The sequence below is a fragment of the Chrysoperla carnea genome, chromosome X, assembly GCF_905475395.1.
Source record: "Chrysoperla carnea chromosome X, inChrCarn1.1, whole genome shotgun sequence".
Classification (NCBI taxonomy): Eukaryota; Metazoa; Arthropoda; class Insecta; order Neuroptera; family Chrysopidae; genus Chrysoperla; species Chrysoperla carnea.
Genome location: NC_058342.1, coordinates 14,728,013 through 14,737,631, shown reverse-complemented (window position 1 = coordinate 14,737,631; position 9,619 = coordinate 14,728,013). Strand labels below are relative to the sequence as shown.

The window sequence follows — 9,619 nt, the reverse complement described above, 5'->3', positions numbered from 1 at the left end:
ATTCCGATTACAGTGACAGGCAAACCGACTGTTATCTAGCAAATTACTCTAAAACTTCAATTATATCATTCTATTCATCATTCATGCTATTGAATTCATGCTAACTTTTAGGTCGCTAACTTATTTTTACAGCAGCATTGTGGGTAATCTATTAAGGATAAAGCGATTTTTTTTTATAATCAGCCAATAAAAATGACTGGGCAACGTTTAACAAACAGACTAGTCACATCATTAATGAATATTTTGAAATCATACAAGTAAAAATAATAACGCGAAAATGGTTGTATTTTAAAATGGAACCTATTTTCTCATTAATTTACCTGAAAAGAGATTTGATCAATGAAAATAAAAGTTTGAATCCAGTTTATTATTACAGTTTTAAATCAAATGAGTGGACTTTGAATCATTTTTTGGGAATTTCTAGAGGGTGGCAGCTGTCCCTACCTGCCCTTCTTTGGCGACGCCCATGAAGTAAGCTATGATATTTTAAGAAAACAATGTTTTTTGTTAGTTCTTGATAAAAAACAAAAAATTTTCAAAGTAATTGATATATTTAAACATGTCAAAATATTATATCAACTCATAATCAGACGGTTTTTTATTTATCATCACGAAAATTATTTTGGTTAAACAATTTTTTTGTTCATAGTTTTATATAAAAAGACTGCAAAGCAAATGAACTTTATACTAAAATCAAAATAATTAAATTATTTAACAAAAATTTAATAAAAATTATTAACAATGGCATTCAAACAAGTTTGTACTTCATTGTTGGTAACAGTAGCTTGTTGCACTGTTTTATCAGTGGCAACACCATTGAGTTACTTAAGAGATAACGATCAAAATGGTTTCCCGTTCGGAAATCAAGGTTCATTTACTTATTTAAGAGACAATGGCGCTAATCAAGTATACCCCGTACAGGTAACTATTTGAAAAATAAAAAAATTCTTATCAAAATTCCAGAAAATTCTCTAATTTTCTTTCCAAAGAAAACTTGCAAAGAAACCAATCTGTTTTTTAATTTTACAGTCAGGACCAGTGAACTATATCAATAACATTGGTAGCTCTCAAGTACAAACTGTTGGTTCATATCCAGGTGTAATTAGCAATGTTGGACTCGTTGGAAACGGATTTGGTTCCAATATCGTAAACAATGTAAATGGATTATCCACACTTCCATACTCCACCATTGCACAGGTAATTTGTTTATATCAGTCAAAGACTATAGGATAGACAAGAAGCAGAAGTATAATTATAAGTGACATCTGGAGTCTGAGGCGATCAACTATTAAGTTTGTAGGCCTTTGCGGGTATGGCTATTAAGTTTAACTACTTTGCGGGGGTGACCATTAACTATTAAGTTTGAAAGCCTGACTCGGTAGAGGCGCTGAAACTCGTATACTACGATTTTACATTAGCTCATATGGGCTGCTTCTCCTCTATCCTATGCTCTTTGATATCAGTATTGAAATCTTTTAATATTAGCTACAGCCTAATATATTATAAAACGTTACATACAAATCGTTCGCTTATACAAATCTAGCCCATATATACAATTATTATGCATAACATCAACAATTGGTCTATATGATCACATATTTTATTTATAAGTCTGTGGAAAAAATGGTTATTGCCAACTTAAAGATTCTAAATAATATTTAAAAGCCACACTTTTGGTCACTTTTTTTTATAAATTTTCTAATCTAGAAAGTCATACTTTTTCAAACGCAGAAATATTGATTGGACAATACTTTACTTGCTTATTTTTTGGAAACGTCCTGTGCCATTTCTTATGAAATATCATTTAACAGTCTAAAGCTGGGAATATGTTTTGTTTATATTTCGTTTTAGGGGAAAGTAAAACATTCAAATTTTTTGGTACTATTTGTTAAGTAATTATCAACAGTTTTTCTTTTATTTTATCTTTTTTTTTTTTTTTATTTTATTTAAAATGGTACGAGCCCTCCTTAAGACTAAAATAAAAGAACCGAGAATAACTGAGAATTTAATCAAAATTTATTTTTATTTTTCAGACTTTACCAGTTTACAATCAAGTTGTAAGCTACCCAAGTGCTCAACAAATCTTACCAGTTGCTCAATATGTTCAACAACCCTCATACATTGGTGGATCAGCAGGATACCCAAATAACAATCAAATCACCAACACTCAAACCGTCCCAGTAGAGATCAACTACAACCCAGGATGCGTTGGACGCAGATAAATAATTCAAATAATAAATAAATTATGTACACAAATTTGTTCTTGTCTAGGTCTATTACACTGGGTGTAAGTAGTAAAGAAAAGACTTAGTCTTACAGTATTGTAAGACTATCATTTTCTACGAACACTCTTTAAAAGCAGTGTGTACACTGAGGTACAAAAAGAACTTACGTAAATTGTTTTTTGTTGTAAAACAATAAAATTTTTGGAATCACAAATATAAATTTATAAATAATTTTTAATTTTTCTTTCACCAAAAAAAATTCTCATCTATAATTTAATTTCCAATATTACACATTATTATTCGTCTCAAAGCTGTAGTGAATAACACTTTTTTTACCATCAAAAAATCCAATAACAGAGAACAAATTAAGTCGATTGAAAACTTAATCCGATTTTCTAAGCAAATATCCATAATTTGAATCAATCCTTGCTTAAGTAAACAACGATATGAGACTAAAATGAGAAAATGAGGGTAGTTTTTCCACCCTCAAAGTATTCGAAGTAGTAACAATGAATTCAAGATTAAAAATCAACTGAATATGATTGCAACTCCATTAAAACTACTCCTAGAAGTGAAAATGATAATAAAATTTAGAAAATTCTGAATTTCATCTCAGAAATTGTCTCTCGACGGTTTTCGAAGTTGCTAATAATGAATTTGAGGTCAAAAAGCAACTGAATGTAGTTGCACCTCCATAAAAATCACCCCTAAAAATAACAGAAAAAAATTTTAACTAACAATTTCTCCTCAGATGTCGTCTCTCGAGGATTTTTAGGGTCGATGATCACAAATCCGAGGTCAAAAAGTACTTAAGATAGTTGCACCACTCATTAAAACAACCCCTAGAAATTTTTTTGTCCAAATAGTCCAAAATGATATGCGTGCGAATTTTGGATTCAATGTAGTCAAAAATTGTAAAAATAAATTACGAGTGTATTTAAATCGTTTTTTAAGTTATTTTCATTTCATGAAAGAAAATTGTGTACATATAGTAACTTACACATATTATTGACATTAATCGTAATCTAAATCGGATTCAAGAATTTCTGATGCAGGATTGGTGGGTCCCTCTTCATCGTAACTTTCCTCCAGTTCTGTTTCTGAACTATTATTTTTCTTTCTATTATTTCTGTCATTTTTAGTTAAATTTTTTTTCTGTCATTTCTAGGGATAGTTTTAGTGGGGTTGCAACCATGTTCAGTTGCTTTTTAACCTTGAATTCATGATCAGCGACCACAAAACCCTCGGGAGACGATTTCCGGGGTGAAATTTTGATTTTTTTGACTTTTACTATTTAGAGTACTTTGAGGGTGCAAAATCTACCCTCAGTTTCTCTACTATGCAGATGTTAGAGCGGCTGAATGTTCCTGAAGGTCTAAGGAAGACATACAAACAAGAATTTTTGAAATCGGAGCTATTCCACCACTTTTCCACATTTTCCGTTGTATTAGATGTACTTAATATTAACTTATCAGATTAAAACCCATTCACATTATAAATTATAGTTTAAACAAACTAAAAAACACGCTTTAATGTACTAAAATTTAAATTGTAATGTTAAATTCAAAGCGTGGGATGTTCGATACCTATCTGTCAAATCAGCAAACTTAAAAAAAAAATCCTTGAACTAATTATTAATTATCCACTTGTTAGTGTAATCAAGCGTGTTTTTTTTATTTTTTTTTTAGTTTTTTTAACTTTTTTTTTTTTTGATGTGTTATTAATCAAAAAACTCACGTGTTCACAAAATTTGTCTTTGTTTTTATGAACGAAAATTGTTTAGTCACGTTTTTTTTATTATATGCGTTCGTAGAATGCAAGTTTTAAGCAACTTTTATAATAATAAGTAAAACAAGTTCAGATATCTTATTACAACTGATTGTGAGATAATTGTTAAAATAACTTGCATATACTTGTTAGTGTTGTCAACTACTGTGTGAACTCCTCCTAGAGCAGGCGCTGTATGGGGTTGAGTTTGCAAAATATGAGTACCGCATTTTGTCAATTGATTCTTGTTTAGAAAAGCGTATAGATTTATGCTGTGGATCTTGCCAGAAACCCTATTGGTCCAATTTTTGCATAACCACCAGTTAGATGACATTTTTTGAACTAAGTAAAAGTTACCATAGGTTCTATGGGTCATTTAACGTCGAAAAGACTCTTTGTGATTTTTTCGTAAACTTCTTCTTTTTCGAGACATTGACAGTTTAATGTTTGAAAAAACTCCAAAAAGGCCATTTTAAAAGCTAAAAAACGGGGCATAAAATTAGATTTTTGAGTTTATCATAATTCTATAATAATGTTTGAACATCTTTTAATAAAGTTCTGAAGAGTAATACAGGTTACTTCATTCTAGAGGCTCATTTTTCAATTCTTAAAAAGATGTTTAATTACCATTATTAACAATAAGTAAGACAGAGATACTAAATATTTCGGTCTTACACACTTTTATTAATAAGAATAGGGTATTATCGTTAGTCAAAAATAAATCATGAAATTTGAAAAAAGTTAAAATTTATGTAAAAATGTACTTAAATATTCTGATTTCGAGTCATAAACGCACATTTTTCTTTTAAAATATTAAAATTAAAAATCGTAATTTGTAAACTGTATATCACGTGACCTAAAACATGGGCAAGCCCTGATGTGATTCATATCGATATGAACCATATATGAACCATAGGCCATCAGTCAATTCAGTGTAGACAGCTGGGTATAATATATCCATAGATAATAAGTATTTATTATAATTAGTTGTCTATGAATATATCTCTCAAACTTATTTGTGTTATTTCGTGTAATGATCCCGATATTACGTCATCAAATTGGAAGCCCGCGTTTTTGACAGTTTTAAAAGTTGAGGCTTTAGAACTAAAGAATCTGTAATTATTCTTCTGAAATTCATAAAGGATGTTCAAATATTTTTTTAGAATTTTGATAATCTCAAAAATATAATTTTATGCACCGTTTTTTAGCTTTTAAAATGACCTTTTTGGAGTTTTTCCAAACATTAAACTGTTAATATCTCGAAAACGAAGAAGTTTACGAAAAAATCACAATGAATCTTTTTGACGTTAAATGACCCATAGAACCTATGGTAACTTGGCGCCATACTGCTATATAACAATTAATGGTTCAGGTATACGGTTAATTAACATAACATATACATTCCCAAACTCTGAAACCGTGTTTATCGTAATTTCCAAATGATTTCCTTTCGAATAACATAACAATTAAGTGGATTTAATTTCCTACCTGCTAACTAGACGCTGAAAAAAGAATCATTAATTACTGGAAAACTAATAATTCCCAAATTCTAAAATTATATTCCCAAATCCTCCCAAACGATTCCCAAATGAATGGAAATAGTTTGAGTGAAAAATAACAATTTTATCTGCTAAGTATACGGAACTCAAAACTTGCGATATAATGAATGAGAGAGAAGACTGCCAGTGAGAAACTGTAGGAAACAAATTTAAATATTGGATTCATTAATCATTAGGTTATAGGTCGGTTGCCTACAGCCATACACACCAAATACTTGTTTCTTGTTGTGTACCGCCTCAGTGAACAGCTGCAAATATCTTATACTGGTTACAAGAGAATTAACTGATTATACTAATTTTCGAATTCCCCAGTTTTAGTAAAAAGAAAACTATGGAAAATGGATAGGTCTTTATGGAAGATCTAAAAACTAGCTTGCTAAATGAGAAATGAAAAAAATAAATAAAAATTATATTAATTTATTTGAACAATTAGTTTTATTCGTCATCTAAAAGTAACGTTTATACTATCTAACATAACGATTCAAGACTAAAAGAGAAGCAACAATTAAAAGACTAATTATCGCAACATGCAGATAGAATTTTCTGTAAGTAAAGAAAAATTTGTTAATTTTGTATTATAAGTATATCAACAAAGGACCCCTTACAATTCTTATGCGTTTCGGCAAACTGTCTGAAATCGTAGCTCTTGAAAACTAAAACAACAGTTTCGATTGCTACAAAGTTCAAGGGCTTTGAGATTTTTAACCAAGAATTCGAGTAAACTAGATAGGTGAACAATTTCCAAATTTTTTTGGCTTAATGAACATGGGATATTTCCTCCTCTTTTCAAGAACTAACATTTCACAAACTTCCAAAAATTTTATTCGGAGGACGAAAGTTATTTTCCATACGTTTAATGCGGAGTCCTTTTAAAAAAAACATTTCCTATGTAAGTAAATTCTGTCAAACTGGCATAGCTATAATAAAGTCATAGGTAATCACTTAAATTTGCTAAAGTTTATTTTATCTTTTGTATGGTAATGCAGGAGTTTACAATTACTGATAGCCACGTCGGCTAAGCAGAGAGAATTGTTATCATTACAATAATGACCGTGGTCAGAACATACTTTGCAAATACAACGCGTATTTTCTGATAGGCTTTTGTCCACTAAGAATAAATCGGTTGAATAAAAGTTTCAAATAATAAATCATAAAATGTAGATAACAAAATACAAAGTTAATTTTAATAAAATTTAAGGATCATTAATATTTTTAGATAATAATTTTCACAAAACTATGCATCCGGTCACGTGACAGCAAACATAACTCAGATGTACTTTCATGGTACTACGTCAGATCATATGGAAGACTATGTAAGCTTACAAATACAAACACATATAACTTGCAAATTCTTGTAAAGATTCATATATACTTAATTCCAAAAAAAACTGCCACAGTTAAAACATTCTAAGCGTACTCATCATATGTTATGTTATAATAGTAACACTTAAAATGTTTTAAAACGAACATTTTTTTTGACATAGAGATACATAAATGAATGCATGTCATGAACTTATATCATACAGGACGCCATTACACCCTACACTGGTTTAGGACTAAATTTGAATTGGTAATTTTAAAATGCAAAATACATAATAGTCCAGGAGGAATCGGCGCATGAGTACCGAAAACTATTCCACCTCAATTTTTTTATGCGATCGTCTTCAAATTGCCCTCCTAATGATATAAATGTATGTTGCCATGGCGCAACCCGGTGCCATATTGTTTAAACCGAAATTGTTTAAACAATTGCAAGAAATTGTTATTTTTCAACCGGAAAAATTTAAACCGGGAGAATTTAAAAAAAAATATTACTTAGACATTATGTTTTTTTTAAATACATTTTTCATGGGTCGAAAGTACTCAAATTTGAGATTTTTCGAACCTTTAAAAATTCATATCTTTAAAAAAAATGTATGCGTCAGTCCAAAACTAACAGCGTCAAAAGTGAAACTTTTTATGTAATTCAAAAACTGTCAATGAGTGTACAAAAAAATACATTGCAGCAAAGAAAAATTGACTGGAAATTATAATAAAAATGATTTATAATAAAAATCAAGAAAAATCTACAGACTATCCCGAATTAATTACTACGGAAGTTTCACTCGTACGTACTATTATTTACATATACATAAAACTATATACATATACGTACAAGTGAAACTTCCTATTTTAAAGAAAAGAACTATAGATGAACGACTGAAATTGAAGTTTTTTGTCCATTCATTTTCATTTATCAAAAAATAATTTTAAATTACAATTACAAAAAAAAATATTTCCATAAATAAAGCAACACTAGTTACAACGACTTTCTCTGATGAACTGAGACTTACTTGCTCTTCTACGTACGTAAGATTGTACAAGTCTAAACTAGTCCTAAATTTTATATAAATAAATAACATCAATACTGCTTGACTCATATACAGAACATATATTTATATATATGTATATATAATTTTTTCCGCCTCTCTCACTCTGCTAGAGTAAATGGTAATAAGAAAGAGACAAGGAGTTTAACAGTTTTGTTAGCTCGACGAGTTAACTCTCATGACAAAACGCTAGTGTCCCATAAAAAGTTTCACTTTAATATTAACTTTATCGTGAAAAGTCATAGGACCTGTTTTATTGGTATTTCAATAAAGATATAAAAAAAATTTGTCCGGTTGAAAAATAACAATTCCTTGCAATTGTTTAAACAATTTCGGTTTAAACAATATGGCACCGGGTTGCGCCATGGCAACATGCATTTATATCATTAGGAGGGCAATTTGAAGACGATCGCATAAAAAAATTGAGGTGGAATAGTTTTCAGTACTCATGCGCCGATTCCTCCTAGACTATAATGTAAATAGTTTGTTTTTTTTTAATAATACTTTGTTGGTGTAATGTAACATATAAACCATTTTTTAAAATTTAGGACAAAAGCCTAATAACCAATGCTAATAATAATTCATGCAATAATTAATTATATAGAAGTACATCAAAGTAACATCTTACATTTTTAAATTAAACATTCGTTTGTTAAACGTTTCTTCTGAAAAGTTTTTATCTTTTAACAGATACCGTATTGTGCCATCTCTTTGCATTTTCAAATGATCCGAAATTATACATCCAGAATAATCTACCTGTAAATTTAACATAAAATTGATTCAATTATATTTTAAATTATCTGTTGTAATTTATACTCACCGAGAACTTATCAATATCCTCTGGTTTCAATATTGCATGTAAAGATTTAAAATTATCATTTTTGAATGTCCATTCATTTAATGCGAACGGTGCAAGCTTCATATTTGAATAAAATACTCGTCGATATAATTTAAATAAACTAAAATAATGTTTACTTTTGAAAATTAAAAACGGTTTGATTTGTTATTTTAAAATGATGTAAATGCTAATAATAATTCTTAGTTTTGAGGGTTGATTTTGTATTCGAGAACAAAACTCGCCTGGAAACTGGCTAGTTTTTATACCATGCATATATGAAATATACATAGTATATTAAGTTTCGTCCCAAGTTTGTTATACCATGTATATATGAAATATACATAGTATATTAAGTTTCGTCCCAAGTTTGTAACGCTTAAAAATATTGATGCTACGAACAAAATTTTGGTATAGGTGTTCATAGAATCATCTAATCAATCCATTTCCGGTTGTCCGTCCGTCCGTCTGTGGACACGATAACTCAAAAACGAAAAAAGATATCAATTGGGTCTTGGGTCCGTAGGACCCATCTTGTAAACCGTTAGAGATAGAACAAAAGTTTAAATGTAAAAAATGTTCCTTATAAAAAAATAAAAAACTTTTGCTTGAAACATTTTTTTGTAAACATCACTGTTTACCCACGAGGGCGTTAAATAGGTGCAAATTTTATAGTATGTATTAATATAGGAATATCAGTTGTGTGTCTGTTGTATATTTAAAAGTGGTGACGTCAAAAAAACAAACGATTGCGCATCAACACTGTCTATACATGGTATTTCAACAATTAACTCAGTCAATTGTTTGTTTTCACTTGTTAATAATCGACTTAAAAAAAAAAAAAAAAAATTGAATTTTAATTAC

General features: G+C 29.5%; 1 protein-coding gene across 1 annotated transcript; it reads left to right on the top strand.

Moving 5' to 3' along the window:
* Positions 1-693: 693 nt before the first annotated feature.
* Positions 694-2,426, top strand: LOC123302406. Its single transcript, XM_044885331.1, has 3 exons — positions 694-921; positions 1,030-1,197; positions 2,034-2,426. The coding sequence occupies exons 1-3, from the start codon at positions 742-744 to the stop codon at positions 2,220-2,222; spliced, it is 537 nt and encodes a 178-aa protein (XP_044741266.1). The 5' UTR covers positions 694-741; the 3' UTR covers positions 2,223-2,426.
* The last annotated feature ends 7,193 nt before the right edge of the window (positions 2,427-9,619 follow it).

Bases quoted from the DNA above. Each gene is read 5' to 3' on its own strand.
- LOC123302406 (XM_044885331.1), top strand. From the start codon at position 742: ATGGCATTCAAACAAGTTTGTACTTCATTGTTGGTAACAGTAGCTTGT. The intron at 922-1,029 runs GTAACTATTTGA...TTAATTTTACAG, and splicing joins ATCAAGTATACCCCGTACAG to TCAGGACCAGTGAACTATAT. The intron at 1,198-2,033 runs GTAATTTGTTTA...TTTATTTTTCAG, and splicing joins CATACTCCACCATTGCACAG to ACTTTACCAGTTTACAATCA.